Here is a 26,634-nt window from a genome sequence, read left to right as displayed (position 1 = left end):
AATAACGGCGTATGCTACGCCGTGGGTCGACTAGTATCAATATATTTCTGTTATTTCTACATTCGTTTAAAATATTTGGCATTGGCCTATGACCTTAAGGCCTTATCGAGTCTAAATCAAGGGACAGATTTTTTGTTCTTAGCGTGTGGAGTCTGCAACATGCTTAATAACAAGAGTGGAGACATAACCTTCTACTTTCACACCAAAGAGAGTTTCACTTTATGAAAGAAAAAAAATGAGGTGAAAAAATGAACTTTGTCACGAGAGAGCGACATTTAACTGTAAATGAAGTCCACGGGGAGTAATTCAGTAGATAGATCTTGGTGACGAAATCTATTGGCTGTGAGACACTCTAGGACGATGCTTCTATTTTGTTGTGCTCACTTGGACGCTTACACATAGCACATATTTCAATCGCGTACACACACAAAACAAAACATGCTAGTGAACCAAATAAAGACATTAAGGCCATGACAATTATGGATCCTGTTATATAATCTAACCTATTATATAATTATCTCAGTGGTGTGTGGTGGGATTTATCAATAGGGACTAGATGGGGGGGGGGAGTCTGAAGCAGAGTCGGACTGAAACAAGAGCACAAGTTATGGATGGCATAATGTTCATTTTTTAAAATACACTCAATTGTTTTCAAAATAAGTTGTAAGGCCATGTAAGGATCAATAGTTTTTATTTCTTACATTTTCTTTTATCCCTAGTACAAAGTGTAACCACCGGATAAAACCCAAACTTTTTGTTGATTTTGTATTAGGAAGAATAGCCCCACCCCCAATTCATAAAAAAAAATACAACACTATTGCATTACGTCTCTAAGACTCCCTGCCTCGAGTGCCCTTAAGAGATGGGCCCAAACTAATTTACTCGACTTCCTGGATACACTATGTCATGCGCATACCTTACTTCAAGACTGCTACATACACATATTCCTTTAAGACTAAAACTGCTTTATTGATCCTTATTTGACATTGGTTGTGATTACAAGGACTCTTTTCTCAAATAACAACAAAAACATTCACATAAATAGAATGTGTGTTTATAAACCAGTGGTGTAACTAGGAGAGGAGCTAGATCTCTATTCGAAAGTCCCCCTCCCGGGGCCCCTATTTGAGGGGGGCACCCAAATGAGTGTCTGAAATTTTGATTAACATTAAATATGAAATAAAATAAAAACTCACCCATTATTAAGTGTCTTCTCTTAGTGTAATATTAAAATAAATTTAAAGTTAATGTCAGATTTCATATCAACGTGTGTACATATTTATATTAACGGCTAACATTACATATTTTAAATCTTTGTTTTATATTTCGTTTTCATTTGTTTTTTAGCAGCCCCCAAAAGGGGAAAAGACGCTATTAGTTTTGTGCGAAATGTCTGTCCGTCTGTCCGTCCGTCCCGTTTAGATCTCGTAAACTAGAAAAGATAGTGAAAATCCGACATCACAATATTTTAGACCATTCAAATTTCTGATAGCAACGGCTACTTTTTTTTTTTTTGAAAGCGAAAAATCTAATTTTTAAAATCAACCCAAACCCTAACCCTAACCCTAACACCTTCGTTAACCGTAGGCCACAAAAACAGATGAACCTTACATCTTCTGCCCTATAGACCACAAGGTCCGAAAGGGGAACCAATTAAGGCCAGGTTCACATCTAACTTTGCATTCACTTGCACCTATCCTTTGATCTGCTGGACCGTTGGAGCACTACACAAGATCTGTCAACCTACTTTCTAAATTCTTATCTCTTATTTGTCTTTGATATAATTTCATTCGGATGTTCTTTCTGAAAATATTGAAGCCTGCCTGGGTGGACCACTTCGGGGGCCGATTTTGAGTTTGTGTTTCCACACAAACTGTCTTTGTAACCTTGTTAAATTTTATTTCGATGGTTTCTGTAGAATATTCGTGTTACACAAATAACATACTAGTGTTTAAGAGGGAAGACATATTAGGAACTCCATTTATTACGTAAACACAAGTGGTGTTGCACTGACGCGCTAGTGTGCAAATGTACATATAATACCAATTTGTTACATCTCTCTTCTTTAATTCAGAAAATCTATTTATCAGAATAACTAACAAACCAGTCAACTAAAAAGTCAATTCACAAATCAAGTCTCTTGGGTTTGTTAACTATTCATTGTTATTATTATTATTATTATTACAAACAAAAAGCAGTCTTCTATAATCATAAAAGTGACTTTAATTAATAGTTTTTGTTTAATTAGTAATCTAGACTCAATCTCAATGCCGCAATCATCAAAGCATTGTTTAAATATCATCCTTGCTTTAATAAGATGCAATTCATTGCTGCAGAGGTCTCTCTTACAATGTTATCTCTTGAAATCAAACAGAATAGAAATACTGGCAGGAAGTGACTCCTTTTGATGTAATTTGTCATTGATATTTTTTTATGCCATTGCATATAATAGTAGAAATCGATTTCTCATAGCCGCATCAGTAAAGGGATGGTTATAGCGGAGTCTAAAAATAACACTTTACAAAAGCTTGTACTTTCATGGACACAGAAGGTCAGCATAACTTATTTCTTTTCCTTCTTTGTCCCACTCCGTTTCGCCCTTTCAATAACAAGCGAATAAACTCGATATGGGGTTACTGCTCCTTAATTACAATAGCAACCAGCAGCGTTGTATCTTCATTGACACTATTGATACATTATCAGTGTGTGTATCACGTGACTGTTACTTAGGGGTCAGAGTTCAACACATTATATGAGCCTATTAGTATGGGTAGGGTGCCCCTTTCAGACCTTTGGTTCCATGGGAGCAAGTAATGTACAGTTCATCTGTTACACTGGTCGTTGGTTCACTAGTGTGTCATGTGGCTAGCACATTTACCAACTGCCTTCGTTACCCAAGGTACATCAGGAAGGTTCGAGCTGAGTGGATGGTGAGAACTAGCTTATCGTCTAAACAGCCCAGAGGTTGCGACGTCACAGGTCAGTGTTCAGGCCTTCTAGAACGACTGGTCTCGAGTGAACCCTCAAAAATCCCTCAAGTTCAAAATGTCCGTCTTCCCTCACGGCGGTCTATATTTCGTATTTACCTTTTTTTTTCGAACTAGATCCTTCAATGACTAAATTAGATCAGACGTGAAATAGTTTATGTTCTCTTTTCTGCCAAACAGATAAACAAACCTTTTATCGTAGTTCTTAAAAAATGTAAGGTCTTTTTCCCCCCCTGTCTTTGTGTACGTTGTAATCTCGATGAGAGGCTGGCACTTTTAATCTACACATGAACGAGATAGCCAGTAGAGTTGCAAAAAGTACTCACGTCAGCATTCCACCACTTTCGTAAGAGCAGACCTTGCCCATTGCGTCACACGGTCTAAACCAGTTACCCTCTTCAGGCCAGACACTAAGACAGTAATTCAGTCAGCGCCGTACGTCAGTGCGAGTCAGTATCCCGAGATGCACTCGAAGCAGATGGCCAGACTGTTTTGCTTCTATGTAAGAAGTAGTTTAGAAAAGTATTCCCTTGGTAAAGTCAGGCATAAAAACTAACAATTGTATTCTAAAAGTTGTCTAAAGTAAAGGGTGTAGTCAACCACAGTTTTGTGTGTGAGACTAATTCTGGTAAAATAGAGAGAGGGATAATTAAAGACGGTTGTCAGAGCGTGTGTGGTGCCCCAACTGTCCAATGGACTAAGGGGCAAGTGAAGGGTGAGCGTTAGGATTGCTTAAAGAATAAAACCATTGGTGTTAATGTCATTTTTATGTCATACTAGTGTCATGTTTGTGTCATGTTGATGTCATGTTAGTGCCATGTTAATGTAATGTTGATGTCATGTTAGTGCCATGTTAATGTAATGTTGATGTCATATGAATTTTATGTTATGTTTCATGTAGATATTAGGTTAGTGTCATGCTAGTGTCATGTTGATGTCATTTTAGTATCATGTTAATTTTATGATGATGTCATGTTAGTGCCATGTTGATGTAATGCAGCTACAAAAGTTCTCCACGGTGGTGACCAAGCCCAGTGATTTATAGTTTATGTTCCACGGAAGTTAACTCCCCGCCCACCCCACCCCCACCCCCATCTTTACAGCCGAGAGAATGATCCTGAAATAACTAAGCTCCTTCAGCATGCTCGAAGATGGCAAAATCTTATTTCGAATATGGCTGTAAAAAAAAAAGCCGATTACACAGAAGCAATGATACCAAAACTGCGGCCCGCGGTCCGTAACGCTTTACTATCCGGACCCTTGAGGTGTCACAGTACGTAATGAAGCCGTCATGACTGAGTTCTGTTTGAAATCCTTACTCTTTCCAAAGGTTCTTGATAGTACCGTGTTCAAAATGTTTAGAGCTTTAATGAGAATAAGGTTTGGGCACCACTGGATGGGTAGGTTGGGCCTATCCCTTGAAATGCTTCGCAGCTTCAACGTGGCGCTCGGGTGAAAGCGGTCGTTAGGGGAGACGATTAGGCCAATAGGGAAGCAAACAAGAACCCTCGTTGGGGTGCCTAAGGACCGAGTTCATTGCACTGGCGGGGATGGAAGAAACCCCCAACAAAATGTCACTATCCACACGCCGTTCCTCAACGGGCCGTTTTTATGGCGAAGCGTCTTGGGAGACGAGCTATCTGTAATATCTATCTGTAATATCTATCTGTAATATGTAAACATATAGGCCTACATATACTTGGATCTTTCCCAGACAGACGTTTGTTCAGACATGCAGATGGAGGCAAGTGTCCATAGACCTAGAGTTCCAAGAGTCTTAGACTATTTGGACAATTAAGAAGTTTGGACTTGGTTGCCATCAACACCAACCCCAGTCAGCCTGTATCTAACTAAAGCAGGTATGTACCACTCAGAGTAGTTAAGGCAGTAAACATGTTTGATCCTAAACAAAAACACAGATATTACAAACATATAACTCATGCACTTTATTTCTGAACATTCGATTACAAAGTCTTGTCACCTATGCTAAAGTCTGTTGGACTTTTTGGATACCAAGGTGTTGAGATAGACCTAACCCATTTCAAACATACCACATGTTCTTAGGTATACGTACACAGTTGACTCTTGATATTCAGATATTTTATAATCCGACACACCCGGTAATCCGACACACCTGGTAATCCGACACACCCGGTAATCCGACACACCTGGTAATCCGACACACCCGGTAATCCGACGCGACGCAAACATAAATTCGTGTAATTAATGTATAGTGCAGTACGTATTTTCTCTTTTAGAATGTAGATAGACTTAAATTGTAATTGAGTGTGTAACAGCTGAAATATCTTTTATAGTTTTAGACCAATACATTTGGTTCTTTGGTGTCTATTATATATTTGATTCCACTGTAAGTCTAATAGAACATCTTATTACATCATAGATATCTTCTGTTTGAACCATTATTAATATAAGAAAAAATATCAAGAAATAAAGAAACAGAAATCATCACATTATCTTAACACATACAGTTACATTCTTTCAAGTGAAGCTAACTTTTAGTAATCCTAAATTTCTGTAAACCGACACCCCTCCGTCGAACTATTTAGAGTCAATAGTTTTACGCAAAAAGGTTTTGCACGATAGGATTTGAGTCTCTCACGCCTTCATTCATGCCTAAGACAAATTTAGTGTGTAACAAAAATGAGTAATCTAAATGCAAAGATCGTACCTTTTTTTAAAAAAATAAGTTATTCGAATGGATGGTTTTAAGGTCATACGATGAGAATGTATGGGCATTGGCATCGTATTGGTTTCAAAATCAACCACCGCTGGAATCCGCTATCGGAATAATTTAAATATGCACTCGCTGAACCTCCAAGAAAACATTTAACATCTATATTTCATTTAGTATGGGGATCCAACTCAGGACTTGTGTGACAGGCTCGAACTAAATGGGAGATGGCATAAACACGGCTTGGTGTTGGACCGAATTGATGTTGGAAATCAAGTGCCAGTGCTTCTTGTGACTGAATTAGAGACAGTATTATAAGCGCACATTCTTAAAAGCACGGGATAAAACGATATTATTAATTAATATCTATTCGTTTTAAGACACATTAGGAAGTAATATGTAAGCATGTAGTTTAAATATTGGACTATTAGTGTTAAGTTAAATTAAATTTAGGTGATGGCCAGAAACTGTAGATGTAGGCCTATACGACGTAACCACTGCCTGCTACACAAGTAAATATCACACCATTACTGCGATGACTATAGGACGTAACCACTGCCTGCTACACAAGTAAATATCACACCAGTACTGCGAGGACTATAGGACGTAATCACTACCTGCTACACAAGTAAATATCACACCAGTGCTGCGAGGACTCTAGGGCCTAACCACTGCCTGATACACAAGTAAATATCACACTAGTACTGCGAGGACTCTAGGGCCTAACTACTGCCTGCTACACAAGTAAATATCACACTAGTACTCCGGGTTGAAGAACATCTCCAGCCAATAAGACAAAGTTAGTGTGTGACAAAAAATGAGTAAATTAAATGTAAAGACATTCCAATGTAAAGATCGTACCTTTTTCTTTAAAAAAGTAATTAAGTCATAACGTTTTATTCAGTTAGGACTGTATATAAGTAATAGTGTCTTAAAAGTCAATGTTTTTACAGCTTCTTAACAGAGTTAAACTACTTAAAATTGTTTCAAATGAACAAACAAATGTTCTTCCTAAGTTCTAATGTGGGCTCCAACTGGCCTTGAGGCATAGGCCCAAGCGTAATGAGCTCCTTCGCGTCATGGTTGCTACGCCACAGCTGTGGGCCCCTATTGCTTGTGGGCCCGGGTTCAATGAACCCCTTCGCGCCATGGATGCTACGCCACTGTTACTATCCTGTGATCTCTTCGTTCGTTATTGTTTTACCTACTTTTTAAAATTATTTTTTCTGTTTCATTTGTGTGTGTCTCAGATAGAAAGTTCTTTGAAGGTCTCAAACTGCTTTAGACGTAGTTGTACAACTTTTCACACTGTCGTTTTACCTTTACCTATCCCTTAATCTATTGGACCGTTGGGGCACCATGCAAGACTCGTCGACCGTCTTTCTCCATTCCTCTTTGTCTTTTGCCTTAGTTAGAACCTCTTTCAATGGCAGGCCCGTCCATTCTTGTATGTTGTCCTCCCATCGCTATCTCTGTCTGCCTCTTCTTCTTTTTCCTGGTACTGTTCCCTGAAGGAAGGTCTTTGTAAGCCCCGAAGAACTTGTAATATGGCCATAGAATTTAAGCTTGTGTTGTTGTTTTTTTTACGATAGTTAGCAGGTCATCATGGGGTCCAATCGCTGCAGTAACCCTGTATCTAATCTCTTAGTAATCTCTTGTGTTTAGAAAAGTTGAACTCTAATCGACTTTTCAATTTGTTAATTATACGTCCTGTTTTCTTGACACGCAGCTCTTTTTATGCCTCGCCTAGACTAGTAGTTGAGGAAAATGTATTATGGTCTAGCCTGGGGTTACAAAAGCCCCCGAATACGTTTTGGTCCTAAAATTAAGAAGACAATGCCATCTATCCGCAAATGTCTTTAAGCCATCAAGCCTCCACACAATTTTATTTGAAACAATATAACTGTATTCGATTACTTGAGCAATGATGGTATCGGGATTCACTGTGAGACTGATCGATATTTACGTCAGCTGTATTCTTCATTATCATCGATCATGTTTCCCCCCCCCCCGCCCTTAAACTTGTTTTGCTGACTGCAATCAATTTTATCCTGCACACCCCAGCAGCCCTTCCGTTTTACCCATAATCTTAAAGGCTATGTCTACATAGGGTTACCAGTCTCCTGCAGGCACGTAACAATTTTACAAAAATTGTATCAGTTTGCCTCAAAGTACAAATGGGCTACAGAGGCAGTTTAAAAAATACAAATGCGGAAAAATATACAAATAAAAAAAAAAACGAACACAGTGATTCGCACATCATTTTAAACAAATCTTTTTTTTTCACCTCTATTCCCCCCTCCCCCCTCTCTCTGTATGTCTTCCTACGGATGGCTGCCTGGTCGTGCGGTTTGCGCGCTGGACTGTCGTTCGGATTTATCGATGGTCGAGGGTTCAAACCCTGCCCGCTCCCATCCCCCGTCGTCCTGCGGGAGGTTTGGACTAGGAAGTAAACTATCTTCAACTCTGAAGGAACATCCGAAACATGTAAAAAACATTTTACAAAACATTTTTACACAGTTCCACTCTCCGACAAAAGCGCAGATTCCACACATTGTAAGAACTAATTAGCTTCTCAAAACTAAAGTTAATTAGGAACTATGTGAAATAGAAAATGGAACAGACAATAACTTAGATCTGACTATTCTGTCTTTTATCTTACATATTACAGACGTTACCTTAAAAAAGAAGATAATTTTGCCCTACGTATTTCATATGTCAATCTAGTCATGCAAGTTAATCAATGACTTAAACTCTGCCTAGTCGTTGGCTTTCCCGGCTGATTCATGAAATGAAAACATGTTGGCGTTGATTCTGTTTCTAACTCATTGCAGTTATTGTCGCCTTCGCCTGGTTTCGATAACGGCACTTCTTTGGATCTAAAATGTGTGACTCGCAAAGCTCGTGAGAGCTCTCCAGCTCTTGTTTCCGTCTGATGCCAGCTGCTTTCCTTTATGCCAGTGAAAGGAAATAACGTCTGATTCGATCTTTATAACACTTCATAATGTGAATAAACCTAACGCGGAGAACAGTTTTGTCTGTATTAGGTGTGGCAAAATATGCAGGTCAACACTGAGCTTTTGCGGTCAGGTGAAATAATCAACTCATTTTTAATCTTGGGAATAGAAGACAATGCCTAATTATTTGAAAATTCTTTGTTATTGTTCTCTGCTTATTTTGGCACATTCTAGAACACGTCCATCTAGCCATCTATGTAATCAGACAAGGCGATTGGATGATTTCCTGGGAGCGTGTCACGGCTGTTTCAATGATGAGCTGAATCCATTGAGAGATTCTTCGATACTCTTTATCACTTTCTGAACGACTCCTTGTACTATAGGCCTTTACACATGATTCAGTTTCCCACAATCTGATTCCCTAAAATAACAAGGACGTCGATGTCCTTGGATGTAGTCTTAATAGTCAAGCTCTGATTGATATCAGTCATTGCGCATGGTCGTGCTACTGTTCGGTGTTCTCTTTTGAGCTCTGATGCATATGGCATCCTATGGTTTGCATAGGCAAACCATCACAAGGCGCCCCCAAGGGAGGAGGAAGGGAGGGCGGCCCAGGAATGCATTGCGCCGCGATTTTGAGGCAGAAGCCATGCAGATGGGCAGGACGTGGGGACAGTTGGAGAGACTCGTCCAGAACAAGACATCTGGAGGAGATAGTTAGTGGTACTTTCTCGCTTACGCATCACAAGCAGAGATGAGATGAACTATTTCATTCTTTCAAAACATGTTTTAAAAATGGTGTACGAGAATGAAAAACAATGAACTTTTTTGAGGCCTAATGGTAAGATTTCACAAGACAATAAGTAGAACGATGCTTAGATCGGGTTTTAAAAAGGGGTTTTCGTTTTTTTGGAATCTAAATGTGACATAGGTACAGAAGGCAGTTCAAAGGTGGTTTTTTCTTCTACGGGCACCGCTACAAACAAAAGCATTTAGTTAGAAATAACATCAAATGCTGGCCTTATCAAAGAAAAAACATCTAGGACAACAGATCGTATCATAGCCTATATTCTGGCTATCCCTAAAAATTAGTTACATATTTGTACGTAGATGGTGTAGGTTTATTGCTACTCTTTACTCTACACAACGTGAAAGTCAGCATACTTCAAAATGACTACATCTATATCCATACTCAAGATCAGACCACCTTAAGCCTGCAATATTTCAATGTGGAGAGGTGGCAAGGGTCTAGAACCCTGGGGCAGTCGAGGAGTTTAATTACTATAAGAGCCCCACTGAAGGAAGAGAAAGGGCTATATTATATACGTGTATGTGGTTTACACTGAGAGGTGGGAGTATGTTGGTCATTAGGGGAAAGAAGTGTGTAGTACAAGGGGTGGGATCTTTCATGTGTGAAATTGGTTGATGGCCAACACACTTTGGGGAAAAAAATATATGGAGAGAGTAAGTGAAAGAGGCTTATGAAGAAAGTGTGAGAGACATGAATAAGATGGGAGAGTGAGAGACACTAGTGAATAATAGAGGAAGAAAGAGTTGAGGACTTGTAAATAAAAGAAAGAAAAGAGAGAGAGAGAGAGAGAGAGAGAGAAAGAGAAAGAGAGTTGAAAAAAAGATTAAGAAACTTATGAAATAAGAAAAATTAAGACTCATAAAACTAGAAAGAAAGATTTTAAAAACTCATGGAATAAGAAAGAAAAATTTATAGAATCATTTAATTAGATAGAAAGATTTAGAGATAAATTAAATTAGAAAGAAAATTTAAAAGATTAGTGAATTTAGAAAAAAAAAAAAGATATGGGGAGACTTATGAGACAAGAAAACTTCACCACTCACGGAATAAGAACGATAGTATGGGTACTCGTGAGATATTTTTTGTGTTGCAAGAAAAAGTAGAAATTTTGGAATTAAAATTGGTGTGAATAATTACATTTTACTTAAGTTATTTCCCTTTATTACATTTTTTGGCTTGGTTGGTTAGATATCACGTACTAAATGAGTTCAAAAATATTGGAAACTTCAATGGTTACGAGCATGTCATTAAGAAGAAAGTATTTGCTTTTTAGGGCATGATTAAACTAACAATATTTGAAGCCTACAGTTAAACTGGATTATTTTAACTTCTTGAAGCCTTCATGTTAAAACAATACTGGAATTTTGTAAACATAAGGGACAAATTAAATTCTGTATATCCAAATTTGTAATAACTTTAAACACAAATATAGTAACACAAAAAATATTAACAAAGATGTATTTTATTTCTTTTTTCATAGTCATCTAAATGGTAATTTTTTTGCTTTAAGATGACATAGCAGCCAATACTTGTTCAGTGCCTAGAGATCAACTCCAAATGAGACCAGAGGTAGTAAGGCTTGCAGCAATGGATTTATTTCTGTTCAGAAAAACAACATATAAATTGTTCGAGTACATTTACAATATTATGCCAACACAAAGACAGTAAAAACACTTTCTTTAAACAAACATTTTTGTCAAGAGGAAACACAGAAATTTAAAAAACACATCAATCCAACATTTTTTCTTCTTTTTCTGGCTATTACCTGCACTGTGTGCAGACAGCGCGGCAGCTGGGGCCATTAATGGACTGCATGTCACAGTTTGAGCATCACTGTGCTTAGGCCATGTTATACAAATACTAAAAGAATTGTTTTTAAAGGCACATTTTCCTGATAACCAGAGACAGCTGGGAAAATATATCTAAGGGTTAACATTGGAAACATCTTGAGACTAGAACAACACACATCCTATACTATTTCTAATACAAAGTACTGGTTGAAGTTGAATAGACTAAGTTTAAAACTCAAAACTAAGCTTTTTGAGCTAAGTCACTCTGCAGAGAGTGTCATGACACAGATTGTGTTTAACATTAATTTTGTTAAAAGGTTTCATTGCATCTGCTAACATGCCATATGCATATACACTCACTAATAGCAAAGAAGATGTGTAGGAAATACATGCACTTGTCCTTAAGTTGATGATGAGGTATTTGCTTTGATTTCAGATTATGATGTACCAATCTAGAAGCAGAACAAATTTTTTTTTTTTTAAATACAATTAAAGAACAAAATACTAGAGTTCTCTCAAATGTAACAACATTTCTAACAATATCATTCCTAACAAATCATACACAAACATACACTATATGGACTACCAGTTACTCAGAGCAGATCTAGTAGATGTGTTCAAACCTTTCAAAATTATTGTATTAGGATGCAGGAGATTTTTTGCACATAAAGATCTATGTGTTTTTTTTAAGTAAAACTACTGTGCTACCAGGAGCTCTTTATGTTAAGCAAAAGAAGTTGCATTTATGCAGATCAAAGATGAACTACATAGGGTATCATAAAATTGTGTCTTAAAATCTTAAAAGATAAACATACCTGGTACTCCATACCCCTCCCCCCCATCCAAAAAAAAAAAATTAAAAGGTAATAAGTATTGACCCCGAAGCAAATTTGAAGTTTTTTTAGAACTGAGCTCAAAAAAATAATTTTTTAATAAAATATAATTGATTAAAAGAAAAAGCTTTTCAAAAATAGTTATAGTTCTGACTTTGGTATAGAGATTTTTAACATTAGTGGAATTTTTAAACAAATAACCTTAAAATTATTAATGAATATAACATTGGTGCAAACATGTATAAAATTTATTTACCTTGAGCCTGTAACATGCAACAGACTGTTGTAAAGGTTCTGCCAAGGATAATTACTGTTACAATATAGATAAAATAAAACAAATATATATTAAGAAATAATGCTTACAAAGTTATAATTATTCAAAATCACAAAATGAATTTTACAGCAAACTAATATGATTGCCTGGAATAGCAAAAATATTTTATTCAGAAAATTACAGAACTACTCTAATAGATTAGCATTCCAATACTCCAGTGTAAATCATGAAATCCAACAGAACACTTGTCTATGCATATGGGAAAATTATTTATTTTTAAGCTTTATTTTGCTTTACGGTACTTGTTAAATCATAAGAAAGTACAGTAGAAAAAAAAAAGTTAATTAAAAAGAAAAAGAGATCCTTGATCATTCTAACTAAAATATTACAAGCCTATTTTTAAACAATGTATGTATTTTAAAAATGTGCTTTTTCTAAATATATGGCTACCCTCAGGACTGTCGTTTAAATGGTCCTGCCCAAGTTCAAAACCTTCTCTCTGCTACCCTTGCTATAAGTGTCCTATTTAAACTTGACAAGTCCTAAGAGATTTGAGACAAGGGGCCCTTTATAAATCTAGATATTTTATGTCAGTGCTAAATATTTCTGGGGGGAGGCCCTAAGCAACAGCTTGTATTGCCTATATGTAAATCTGGCCCTACCCACTATCCTGCTGGATGTTTGGGCTAGAATGTAATAATAGACAACACTGAGGGAACATGTAAAACAAAACAATAATCATTTAAAACAAGCATAGTGAATTTAACAGCACTGTTCAAACTAAAAGTCCTTTATTTTTTTAATGTAGAAAATTGGAAGACTAGTGGGTCTTCTTGAGGAGTATCCAATAATTTGTATGTGCCTCTTACCTGAAATGTGTCCAAATAAAACTCTTATTTCCAATATATTAAGCAGAAAAGGCTATAAATCTTCAGTTACTATACAAGTCCTCAACAGAATTGCCTCGTCTTCTTGTTGCCTTTGGAGCCTTCCACAACTTTTCTACCACCTTTGGAAAAATATTAGCAATTGATTGTAAAGAGCAGAAAATATATGAAAATTTTATTGCTTCAAAATACAAAAGTGAAAATGTTATTTAATTTAATGAAAATGTTTTCCAATTGAAAAGCCAAAATAAAACTCATTTTGAAATAGTAAATAAAGCTTTTTTTGTTTTGTCATCATATATATTTTTTAAAACTCCTAACCTATGTTTGAATGGTATGCATTTATGAATATCAATATGGCTAGGCAAAGACAACATAAATTTGTCCTTTTATTTATAAATTGCTTAACTAAAGTTTAAAAAAAAAAGAATTTGCTGCAGTGAAAAACAAAACTGATTCTTAAAATTTTGAGCACAGAAATGAAAAGAACAGCTCTGCTACATGGGTTTCGTTAAAAATAAACTGAAAAAGCAATATTCTTATATAGTTATTGATACTGTACTAGATCTAGAGTTGGGAGATGCACCAAACAGATTGAACATTAAACATGACATAAAATGAAACATATTTAAATAGGGCTTCAATAGGAACATAGAATAAATGAACTGTCTAGGCTTCACAAGAGAAACATCATAGATACAGACAGAACACAAAGAATTGATCCCTTATTTTTTTTTAAACAGTGTTAAACATAGATTCTGATCTCCTGACAGTGTTTGCAAGTTACTATATATCATGTGATTGTTGTGAATTAGTTCATTGAAGAACCTGTAATATAACTGTACAGAAACACCCTGTTAGTCCAGCAAACATTATAATACACAGTAAAATCTGGTCCATTGGGTAACCAGTTAATTGGATCAACAGCTTACAATGTACTGAAACTATAATATAGGTTATATTTGTGTAGCCCAACCATTTGGTTATAAGGACAGAAATGACTTTATCTGAATATCATAACTCTTTCAGCTTGTTTAAAGCATGTTTTCCATTTTGTTTTAAACCTAAAACTAAATCTACCCTGGTCAGCTGATTATAGTATGAGCTTCTGATTGTCCACATGATGGTTAGAAACTGTATAGAAACTGACCCTCGTTATTTCCACAAGCCCTCTGGAGTTTGGGAAAATATGTTTGACCAAAAGTATGGTCATGGTCATCTTTTAAATTCCCTTTGAGACATTTTCCACTAACCTGATGGGCTAGGTAAGGCTCTGGCTGCCTCATTCTGGGTCTTTCTGTGGTACCCTTGTAATAAGGGAAACCCCACTCCATGGTATCCTCACTAAGATAATTCTGCCAACTTCTATTAATGTCTGTCCCATGTGGTATTTCAATATAAAGAAGGTTTCCAACTAAAGTTTCATATCTGTAAAACAGAAACATTATCAAAATCACTTTATACAATTTTGTCACTGATTGAGCACTTCAATTCTGATCCAGGTGAAATACTGTCAGGTTATTCAAAGCTTATTTTATGAAAAACAATTAGAATTAACAAAGGTATAGCATCACAAATTATTCTATTATTCTTCTCTGTAAATCACAACTGAAAAAAAAGATAAGATATCTATGAAATTATATGAAACAGGTTTTAAAAAAACAATCTGTTTTGCCTAAATTTTATACAGATTCTTTAACACTGCAAATATGTACATTTGAATAAAATATATTGAGCATTCCTGTTCTTTATTGTAAGCAGGATTTCACATTCTGTTACTTGACTTTGCAATGGACTTAAAACTTAGACTTAAATTAACTTTGCAACAAGACCTTGACCATGATACTATGCAAATTGCTTTTCAGTGTCACAAGAGAATCAGAATGTATGTCTTTAACAAGAAGGGTGGCAATCAGCTAGTCAATCACAGTTAAAAGATATTACAATTGGTGCATTGAAAGCCTTTTAGAACTGAATGTCAAAACAACTAAAGAACTCATTATAGACTTTGAAAGGAAAAATTTATTAGTACATGACATCCAGATAAACAAAATAATACTTCAAGGCAACTCATAGATATCTGGGTATTGTAGTGTAGACAACAGATTTTCATGGAAAAAGACATGTTGAAACCCTAGAAAAGAAAGTTATACAGCACCTATTTTTCTAGTACAAACTGAAAAATTGAAATAAAATCTATCATATGCAAGAACTTGTTGATAAGGTAATGTGTTATCCAAACTGTTGCACTGCTGGAATAGTCTTAGAAAAATAGCATCTAAAACCACATGCACAACCCTAAATATATTTGAATAAACCTTTTCAACAAAGCAAAGTTAGAAAATTTTAGAAGACAACTGCCAGCTGTTCCATCATAACTACATCATGACCACACAAAATGGGTAGACTCTGCCATTAATGCAAGAACTGAACACGACCAAATCTTGTTTATTCCTTACTCTGTGAGACTATATTGACGCTACTGGTGGATACAAGATGTTTTAGAGCAAGTCTTTCTAATGATTATTTATAAAACTCAAAACTATTTTTTTTTAATTTTGTTAGTATGTTGTCTCAATGGTCCTGGGTTCCAACCCAGCCCACTACCCAGTGGAGGTTTGGGCTAGTATGTAATAATGTTCAATTCTGAAAGGACATCAGAAAAATGTAAAAGCATATAAAGCGCTGTTAACAAACATATAAATTATGAATGGTCATATTGACATGCTTTCTCCCTCTGCCCATAAATTATAGGGGAAGTGTAAAACGCAGATGACATTCACTAGTTTTCAGTTTCTACAATGTTAGAGACAAAAATTACAAAACAAACTTAAATCCAAAATCTATTGGACACAAATAACTATTGCTCTACATTAAAATGTTTGAACACAAAAACACAGAAAACCCATAGATAGAATTTTTCAAATGAACATATATGACGTGTTATTAATGTCCTGCTTCGCTAATTGTTGCCTAGGGAATGTGATGATGTCTGGGTGTTGTCATTCAATGAACTTCTATGTGTGTTGTGTCTGTTCTCTTTTGTGGCATGAATTAGTTTTTAATTGAAAAGAGATTTCTTGTAATCTCAAGACATTTCCAAAAAGAATCAATAAAACCGTTTTAATCTTTTTTACTTGCTTACTGCTATTTACAGGTCAAGCTAAGACTTCTTTAAATGTTCCTCATTAACAATAATCATAAAGACTAACTTTCACCTGAAATATTATTAAAAAAAAAACAACTTAAGATAGAATATTAAAAAAGCACTAAAAGAATATATCTACACTTTTGAAACCAAATGTTTACCCTAGTTCAACAGCCATCTCATGTTCTCTCCTATCCTTCAAAGCCTGCTCCACAATTATCCAGTCATCTGTGGATATTACTCTTGCTGCCCTGATAGATTTTCTCAGTTTTACTGGCACTACAGAACTACAACCAGTTGGGTTTGGAGACCACTTTAGATTGCATGCATGCTTAAACCAGCCAAGGTCAGTTCTGTATAAAAAAAATACTACTGTATGTAAAAATGCTTTTTAATTGAAAGAGAAAAAATGTACCACAAATCTTATTAGAAAACACAAAAGACATAAATATATAGGAAACCTCTGTGGACCTAAGTAAAAACACAGGACATTTAGGCCATGAGGCCTTCATCTGCAAAGAAAAAATAAACACAATATAGATATAGATCTATTCTGCACATATATACGTACGCCTTAAATTCTACTTTATAGTATATATATAATATATATATATATATATATATATATATATATATATATATATATATATATATATATATATATATATATAATAGATATATACATATAATTATAATATTATATCACAGATAATATACCCTGCTAGTGTCTTAAAAAATGAAATTAATCTAAAAATATTTATTAGTCTCTTTATATATAAAATACACATTTTGTTCTCACTTTCTATCACAATAAAAAAAAAATCATAACACATAGGATGTCCTTAGTTCAAAAGGGTTAATAGAAATGCTCATTTACCTCTCTAGAGCCAGATCTTTCTTGTGTCCAGGATACTGTTCAACACTGATAGAATATTTCTGCATACTCTTAACTTCATTTTTTGCACTTTCAGAATTTTGTAGAAGAGGATTGCGTAGAACTGGGGCAGTTTTCTTGAAAGTGTAAGAGTGCTCTGCAATGACAGGTGCTTTTTTAATGGCCTTAGCATGCCTGGTAATGGCTGAGATTGTTTTCCTTACTTTCAAAATACTCTGAGAAGTTCTGGGCACATCATTGTCACCTTCAGCTTTATCAATGGCAGGCTCATCTTGTTCTTCTGGACCTGGGAAAAGCTCTGCAGATATAGCAGGGAAGAAACCCAATGCATTATCAGCTGGAGTCTCAAACACGTTTTCTAATTTTGAGGCATCTTCATTAATAGTATTCTCCCAAAGATCATCTCTGGGACTGGCAAGGTCGGAATTTCCTGCAGGACTGTCCAAATTCTTTTCGCTTGCATGCCAAATAACTGAAGAGTCTTGTTCCTCTGAAGGCTTTGTTGAAACCTGATTCTCAGCTAGAGTGCTCTCAGGAGATGTTGTACTTTTGTTTTCCATATTTAATTGCTTACTTTAACCAGAGATCAAGAGTTTCTGAAATATGAGTGAAGTTAACTTCCATTTAGTTTCAAACCAAATCATTAGCAAAGTTAATTTAAATTGTTATCTAGATCTAGACTCTCTCTATATATGTATGCAAAATACTAGATCTAAATAGAACTAGATCAAGACTCTATACTCTGTTTACAAGCCAGGCATTATAAGTTTAAGGTTTAAACTTTTCAAAGTTCAAAAGTTGCGATAAAATTGTTTCTTATATTCTATAATATATTTTATATAATGTCTTTAAGCCACTATTTGTATATTATATATTTTATATTCCGTTAAAAAGTGATTATAACTTAACACACAACGATATTGAAATTAAAGCTAATATTCTTAATAAATATTTTGCATCAGCATTCTCAGCTCCAGGTGAAAAAAACATATTAATAAATTTAAACCAAGTAGAAAACATAGGAAATATAAATGTACAAGATAAAAGGATCCAAAAACTATTAAATTAGCTAGCATAAAACCAAATAAAACTTCTGGACCTTATGGTAATCCAGCTAGATTGCTAAAAAAAAATAAGCCATGAACTAGCACAAGTGTTTAAAACACTTTTTTCGGCACCATTAAATAAGAGCAGGGTACAGAGGGTATGGAAGGAAGCTTATATAATTAGTATAATGTCACTAATCTATTCAAAAAAGAGGAGAAAAATCTGATCCGGGGAACTACAGACCAGTATCACTTTACCAGCATCACATGCAAAATGCTACAATACATAATATGTAGCATGGACATAGCCAGGATTTTTTTGTACAACATTCCGACCTTTCCTTTTTTTCGGAAGACGTTTTTTGTATCCTAGAAAGGGTTTTCCTGGAATTAGTGGAAAGACTTTAGACATCCCACCCTTGCCAGCCATGGGGTCTAGGGGAGCACTGTGAGCTCCTTCCAATGGGGTCCGAGGCGGACCGGTACTTAAAACAAAAAAATGCATATTCTGAGGTACAGTGCATTATCCTATTAAAAAATTTTAGTTAAAAAAAACAACAAATCTGCTAAAAAATGGAGCCCAGAGACTGGTAGAAATTTGTAACGCCTCTTGGCTACGCTCATGGAATTTAGTGACTGTAGGTTTGCTTTAGATTTTATATCGAAAAGGAAAGTTTTAATGTCAAAACCATCTGTTGGGGGAATTAAACTGAAAAAATCTCTGGAGGTTTGTTTTTTTAAGCAAACTCAAAACCTCCTTATTGACCTTAGTTATGCTGCTTGAATTTAGAATAATATTGAATGCTACAGAGAGAAACCAGGAACACTAGACAGCAATACAATGAAGCAAGAAGAAGGGCCACAAAAGTTGTAAGAAAGAAAAAACGGGAATGGGAAAAGTCCAAGATCACTAAAATTGAGGAACTAGCAAAGGAGGGAGACATGAGAGGAATGTATATGAAAATTAAAGATGAAAAGAACGGATTTCAAGCTAGATCACACATGTGTGAGAACAAAGATGGTCAGCTTATTACAGAAAACAGCAGGGTCATTGAGAGATGGGCTGAATACTTTGAGGAGATCCTAAATACCACTGAAGATGGAGACAATGGAGAATATGAACTGCCGCATGGGGGACCAGATCCCTTAGTGAACCCTCCAACACTCATTGAAACATCAGAAATAATTAGGACCATGAAGAATCACAAAGCACCAGGAGAGGACCAAATCACAGCAGAACTAATTAAATATGGAGGGAAAGACTTACATTCCCAAATACACAGACTAATATCAAGAATTTGGGAAGAAGAAGTAATACCAACAGAATGGGAAACGGCTCTTATAACCCCAATACACAAAAAAGGATCCAAGTTAAAGTGCTGTAATTACAGAGGAATCTCTCTACTAAATGTGACTTATAAGATACTGTCTAGGCTTATAACTAAGAGACTTGGAAAATATTCAGAAGAAATCTTAGGTGACTACCAATGTGGTTTCAGACCCAACAAATCCACAACCGACCACATCTTCACACTAAGATGTATACTAGAAAAATGCCATGAATACAACATACCAATCCACCAACTCTTTATAGACTATAAAATGGCTTATGACAGTATCAGAAGGAAATACCTATATGACACACTACAGGATTTTGGAATACCCAATAAGCTGACAAGACTTATACATATGACATTAAACAACTCAAAAAGCAAAGTCATAATACAAGGAGAACACTCACGGGAATTTAGGATTAAACGAGGATTAAGACAAGGAGACGCACTTTCCTGCATGCTTTTCAACTTAACACTGGAGAGAGTTATAAGAAATATACACATAAACACAAGGGGAACTATTACTAACTACTTCAGGAGAGAAAACATGGGTCCACAACCAACAGGGACGATATACAGCCAACCTCTACAATACCTTGCTTATGCCGATGACATTGCCTTATTGGGTAAAGAAACCTCTGACATCGCTAGAGCCTTCATACAACTAGAAGAAGCATCTCGACCAGCAGGACAGTAAAACCAAGTACATCACAATAACAAGAGACAATCAAACAGAGAGACAAAATATCAAAATCAAAGACCACGAATTTGAAAACGTCCAAACTTTCAAATATCTAGGAAGTACTATTAATTTCAAAAATGACCTACTAACAGAAATAAAGGAAAGAATAGCAGCAGGCAACAGGGCATTTTATAGCACCCACCATCTACTTAAGAGCAAAATGATTTCAAGTAAAACCAAGAAAATAATATACAAAACTATAATAAGACCAGCAGCAATGTATGGAAGTGAGACCTGGACACTGACAAAGACATCTGAAAATTTACTTAACACTTGGGAAAGAAAAATCCTTAGGAAAATCTATGGTGCCATACAGGATGAAACAGGGTGGAGGACACGCACTAACCATGAGTTATATCAATTATATGAAGACCCATCAATAGTGAACGAAATAAAAAAGAACAGACTACGTTGGGCAGGTCACCTTGAAAGAATGTCAGACAACAGAGGGGCGAAAATCGTATACAGGCAAAAACCAAAAGGCAGGCGACTCAAAGGCAGACCCCGAATGCGATGGATAGATGACGTGGAAGCAGATCTGAAGCAGCTTGGGGTTAGGGCGTGGAGACGAAAGGCCCAGGAGAGATCTGAATGGAAGGATGTGTTAAAGCAGGCCAGAGCCCTCCATGGGTTGTAGCGCCACTGGGATGGATGGATGGATTGAAGAGGGGGTTTTTAACCTCAAAACTTTCTGTAGAGTGGTTTTAAACTCAAAACCATCTGGATGGGGTTTTAAACTCAAATCCATCTGGATGGGGTTTTAAACTTAAAGCCCTCTGGAAGTTTTAAACTCAAAATCCTCTGGAGGGGGAAAGTTAAAGCGCTTTGCCTTTGGAAAAAAAAGGGGGGGGGGGTAAACTCAAAACCACTCTTGGCTATAGATCTATTAAATCTATATGATTATATGCTCTTAGAATCTAGATCTAGTATATTTATATATAATTAATAAATTATATAGAGTATAGATATCTATAAAATCTACTATCAGATATATATAGAATATAGTAATATTATAGTAGAGCCTGCCTAGTAGTACTGTACTGGTTTATATATTATTAATAATATTAATTATTTTATAGATTATATATCTACTTTAATAACTTTAGTTACTTAGAGAAGTGAGTTACTGAGTTAGTCTAAGTCGACTAAGTTACACTCTAGTGTCTCTAGTCACTCTACTTAATTAATTATTTTTAATATTATACAATTATAATAGACTCTTCTATATACTTTATATAGTTATATATATAGAATTTTATAGATCTAGATCTAGTAGTTCAAGTAGTTGCACTATAGTTTCACGATAGGATAGGGCATACACTGTACTGCATAATTCCTACACAGATGCCAGTAGTTGTAGTGAGTAGTGTCAGCTTCTTTACCACATCTTTCAAAAGATCATCTAAGAGTCTAGGACTAGGTTGGTCGTCGGGTTAGACATACTGAATATAACTTACAAATCACGTGACTCACAACAATCAAAATGTCGGACGACATGGAGAATGGAGAATCAGCTGGCTTGATTTCCCAAAGAGATCGGGATTTAAATTTTACAAGAAACGACTCAAGAATATTTAATACAGACCGTACAAGTAAAGTAAGTAATCTAGATCTAAGCTAGGTTAGATCTGATGAGCATAAAGATCTAGAGTCTAGAATCACATGGTAAAAGTTGGTTAGTTTGGGCTTTGTTTTGTTTTTTTTATTTTTTATTTGGGAATGGCCTGAATCTGAATGGGATGGTGTTGTTAGTTGAACGTGTCGTGTGATAAAACAATGAAGTAATATATCTAGACTAGGTCTAGATTAAATCTAGATCTATTTTAATTCTCTCTCTATGGCCTCCTTCAGTCGCGAAGTGTCACTATGTCTATGACTATGGATCATCTTGGTCTTGGTCTTGGTGAGATGAATGCCTGGGCTGTGTCACAGTGTGTGTGTAGAAGTAGAAGTAAGAGTCTAGATTTTAGATCTTTATTAACTTTATACTTTAATAATACTAATAATAGACTTTATTGACTTTATTTTTATACTGTAATTGATAATAATACTGTCTACTCTAATTGATAATAATACTGTCTACTCTAATACTCTAACTCTAAACTGTAAATCAAAGTTGTCCTCCTAAAGTCTAACTAAAGTAAAAAAACCCAGTAAAGACTAAAGTTAAAGGCAACGAAAGGTTAATCATAACTCATAAGATGGTAAGTCATAGAGGTCATAATCATGATAATGTAGATTTAGACTAGATCTAGACATAGACTGACATAGAGCCTTCAGGATAGAAAACTCAAAAGTAAAGTATTTTAGCAATTATAGTTATAGATCTACATAAAACACTGAACAATAATCTTCAAATTATACAAAAAAAAAATATAATAAAATAGTCAGAATGACACAAAGATAAAGGCACAACCCTCATTCCATATAAATTCTAGGACAAATTTGTACAAAAATACTCCTTCCCTAGTGCTATTAGAGCATGGAATGGGTAGCCTGAGATCTAGCCAGGAAAACCAGTGAATTAGCAGAATTTAGGTCATTGGTTAATATGCATGACGCGTAAGCGTAGGGCGTAATCATCTTCTTTGAAGTAATGTCTTTAATATATAAAATTTAAGATAATATATGATTAGATCTAGATGGATCTACTTGATCTATATCTATCTATCTAGATTTTGACTTTTAAATCATCAAGATTTAAATTAATTGAGTACATCTATTCTAATCTAGATCTTGTCTAGTGATTGAGACTGAGACTAGGTGAGACATTGAACATTCTAATAATTATAATATGATTCATAGAAATTTGAAGGTTGGTTCAAGAGAACCATGTGGCTGGACTAGAATATTGACTAAATTCATGATGAAGACTAATATTGTTATATAGTTATAGTTAGACTCTATCTAATTAAGATCTACATCTAACTAGATTCTAGAATCTCTATCTATAGTCTGTATACTGTGTATCCTGAGCTAGGTCTAGATATTATAATTAATATAATAAATATATTGGCAGAATTTAAGTCATTGATTAACATGTATTACTAGATTGACCTAGGAACATGCATAGAATGTAATCATCTTCTTTTTTGAAGTGTCACCTGTAATTGATAACGTAGTTAAATGGCCCCCTTCAGTTGTGAAGCGACTACTGATCCTCTCATGGAAATGAGATGAATGCCTGGGCATTAGCTGTGGTAGTAACAATGTTGCCCACACATTAGTTTCCCCCTCTCCACGCAGCTGATCCATCCAAATGAAAAAACAACAAGTGCCCCTACGATTTGGGATCAGCGTCATGTAGCATGGGTGCTGCAAACTGCCTTTGGTCGCCAGCTGCTGATTTTTCCTCAGGGTTAACTCCCAACACATTTTCATGATTGGGTATAGCTTCAAGGCAGCAGATGTCTAAATTTAGAGTTTTCCTTCTTTTAGGTGGGTAGCCAGCAATGGCTAAAGCTAACGAGCCCCTCCTGCCCGTAGCTTACTGGTTTAGACACCAGTTACTTGCCTTCGCCCCTTTTCCTGTTAGTGAAACAAGTTCCACCGGACTCAGTATGTGACCCACATGTGAAGGCCAGGAGTTTGACTGGTTGTCAGGAGAGGCTATTTGAGATGCACTAGGAAACATTTTATCTTATTTATATTTATATATTTATGTATAATTTATCTAGATCTTCTATATCTAGAATATAATTTGAGAATACACCACATTCTAAAAAGTTATCTATATATAAAATTAGAGTGGATCTAAAGAGTCGAGATGTAGTTTTATCCATACTTATAAATCTATAAAAGTACTGATTTAGTAAATTATGATTATTGAATTTTAAGGTGTGATTTAAATACTTGGGAAAAATGTAATCTCTATTACTCTAAAGATTAGATCTAGATCTATAATGTCTATATTATATATTTTAACAGGATCAAATTTACTTTTGTATTGTAATGACTCAATAGTAAGGCGCAAAAAAGTTGGGTTTAATTGGATTTTTCCTTAGTGATGTGATGGTACATTTTAAAACGTAACGCTTAGGAAAGGACATTTTTCTTTAGCTGACAATGTAATAAAGTTTTGTGTTCTAAAAGGACAGATTAATTTATTTTATACTATTCATTCTGTTGTTGGTGGATTGTTTATATTTAGAACTTGCGACTACAAGTTCAATACCATTTCAAGTAAGCATATTTACAACCTGTTTTCAACACCTCTTCCACTCAACTACTAAATTTAGATACCTCAGATTTTGTCTAGAGATTCTATGGCTTAGCTGAAATCTAATGTTAAGATGTTTAGATCTAGACTTAAAAGAGTTCAGTTATTTTTCAAGAAACTATTCTGCATTGACATTCTGTGATCTAATTGTATGGACCTGCATGTAAGTTGCTGCATCTAGAATTGCTGTAGCATGATGAAAAATACCACCAGCGTGCCATTATACAAGGCCTACAACTTAGCTTAGCTTGATTGATCAACTCTAGAGATGCTTTTAAGACTAGTCAAGTAGAACCTATAATATATAATCATAAATATATAAATAAATGTTAATTACATTTTGTTTCATAAATTGATAAGAAACATTAATTAAGGCCCCTTATGTGTACATTGATTTCTTGAATATCAAGTCTTGGACTTAAGAACTTACAACTATAATGCAGTTACATGTCTGTGTGCTAATTGCATTAAATAAAATGTGCTCAAGATATAGATTATAATTTTCAGTAGGCTTACAACCTATTTGAATTGTATTTTTATTAATTCACTGACTAGAACAGTTGCGTATAAACCCAAAAAGGTTTATTCCCATGTTCATTATGTCTCACTAACATTGGCTATACTTGTCTTGGAAAAGGCATATTATGTGGAACCTTTTTTTTTATTTACTATTTATCCATGCCATTTAAAAAATTGACATGTCACACAGTCCATGCTATGCAAAATTATAACTACCTTTCTCCGTAGACCATATATAAAAAGGTTTGTAATAATAATTAGAATTGTATATAACTTAACAGTCACATGAAATATGGCAATTGCTAAAAGATTGCTGTCTAAAATCTTTGTAAATAAACTTGTTCAGTAAAACTATGTATTTATTCTTCTTATTTATTCTTCGTATGGTTTCTAAATGTTATTCTAAATTCACAACATTGTGTTTTGTATCCTGTATCCTGTTTAATATCCTTTTTTTTTTACATTTACTGGAATATGAATTGCAGAAATCACAGTCAAAGCACACTTACACTCATGTGTTTATTATTTTCTGTTGTAATTTCTTTGTTGGTATGCAAGTTTTTGAAAACTTAAATATTTATTTGACGCATCATATTTCACACCTCTCTGTCCTTATTGTTGTTGTAACAAACTTCTTTTAATGATTCAAAAGATGATTAAAGGCAGAAAACTATAGAATATTTATTTGACACATTTATGTTTCATGAGACATACTTCTCTCCTCACTGGTAGCTTACTTTACATAACTAACATACGGAATGAGTTAAAGCTGAAAGTCAAAGTTGAGAATTAGATACATTCGAGCTGTTGCCATATAATAATGGATTTAGACTATTCATTGTCTTTGGAAAGTTACTATGAAATATAATACTCATAAATGTAAAACAGATAGATAATCTACAATGTATCTGCTGAAACAGTCAGCTAAACTGTCAGGTCAGAATAATGTTTTTTTTTTTTTTTTTGTTTTTTTTTTAAGTGTCTGCATAGTTTGCTAGAAATACTATTAATCTAGATCTTATGCTATGTTGAAAAGATTTAGCCGAATCAGTGTTTTAATGCTGGTCATGTAACTAAAAATTAATCTTACAGAATGTTTGGTTTGAAAGGATGGCAGAAGGCCGAACAACAAAAGACATATATACTTGTTCCAGATTTGAAATAGTTTTATTTGACTTTAGCCTGAACTTCGAGACAATTGGAAATGAGATTGTGCTCATCTTCCACCATGAAGCAGAAGGTGTATAAAGGTGGCTTACAGCATGGGGTCGATGTTATTTTCAAAAAGTGGGGGCAGAAAGTTGAATGTACTAATGATGTTGTTGTAAAGTGAACCCACCCTTCCCACCTCCACATTTAGGGCAGTCTTAAAATAGCAAGCCTTAAAACGTTCTTGCACTTAGATTTTTTTTTTCCTTATTGATTTTTCTGTCATAGCGGATTAACACACCCAAGCTTTGCCGGGAGTCTTAATAAATACGAATCAGCCAATAAGCACCA

The 26,634-nt window shown here is 35.1% G+C and overlaps 2 protein-coding genes across 10 annotated transcripts in view; one reads left to right on the top strand and one right to left on the bottom strand.

Annotated features, from left to right (window-relative positions):
- Positions 1 to 10,891: 10,891 nt before the first annotated feature.
- LOC106053893 (uncharacterized) overlaps positions 10,892 to 26,634 on the bottom strand; it is a 59,482-nt gene continuing 43,739 nt past the window's right edge. For 5 of the 9 annotated variants that reach the window (XM_056026400.1, XM_056026395.1, XM_056026398.1 and 2 more), the window contains 6 exons: positions 17,257 to 17,870; positions 16,541 to 16,732; positions 14,485 to 14,659; positions 13,214 to 13,353; positions 12,327 to 12,380; positions 11,598 to 11,689 (listed from right to left, as the gene is read on the bottom strand). In XM_056026400.1, coding sequence (XP_055882375.1) covers positions 13,276 to 13,353; positions 14,485 to 14,659; positions 16,541 to 16,732; positions 17,257 to 17,834 — 1,023 coding nt within the window. In that variant the 5' untranslated portion in view covers positions 17,835 to 17,870 and the 3' untranslated portion in view covers positions 11,598 to 11,689; positions 12,327 to 12,380; positions 13,214 to 13,275. Of the gene's footprint in view, positions 11,047 to 11,597; positions 11,690 to 12,326; positions 12,381 to 13,213; positions 13,354 to 14,484; positions 14,660 to 16,540; positions 16,733 to 17,256; positions 17,871 to 21,715; positions 21,853 to 26,634 lie in introns of those variants that run through there. The other 4 variants (XM_056026403.1, XM_056026394.1, XM_056026401.1 and 1 more) reach the window with 4 other exon arrangements.
- The window catches only part of LOC106053828 (S-adenosylhomocysteine hydrolase-like protein 1), a 112,236-nt gene continuing 107,474 nt past the window's right edge, over positions 21,873 to 26,634 (top strand). The window contains exon 1 of the mRNA XM_056026393.1: positions 21,873 to 21,993. Within this exon, the coding sequence (XP_055882368.1) occupies positions 21,880 to 21,993 (114 nt within the window). The 5' untranslated portion in view covers positions 21,873 to 21,879. The remainder of the gene's footprint in view (positions 21,994 to 26,634) is intronic.

Source organism: Biomphalaria glabrata, chromosome 4, assembly GCF_947242115.1.
Source record: "Biomphalaria glabrata chromosome 4, xgBioGlab47.1, whole genome shotgun sequence".
Lineage (NCBI taxonomy): Eukaryota > Metazoa > Mollusca > Gastropoda > Planorbidae > Biomphalaria > Biomphalaria glabrata.
Note: the sequence above shows the minus strand (reverse complement) of the source record. Positions and strands in the feature narration are given on the sequence as shown.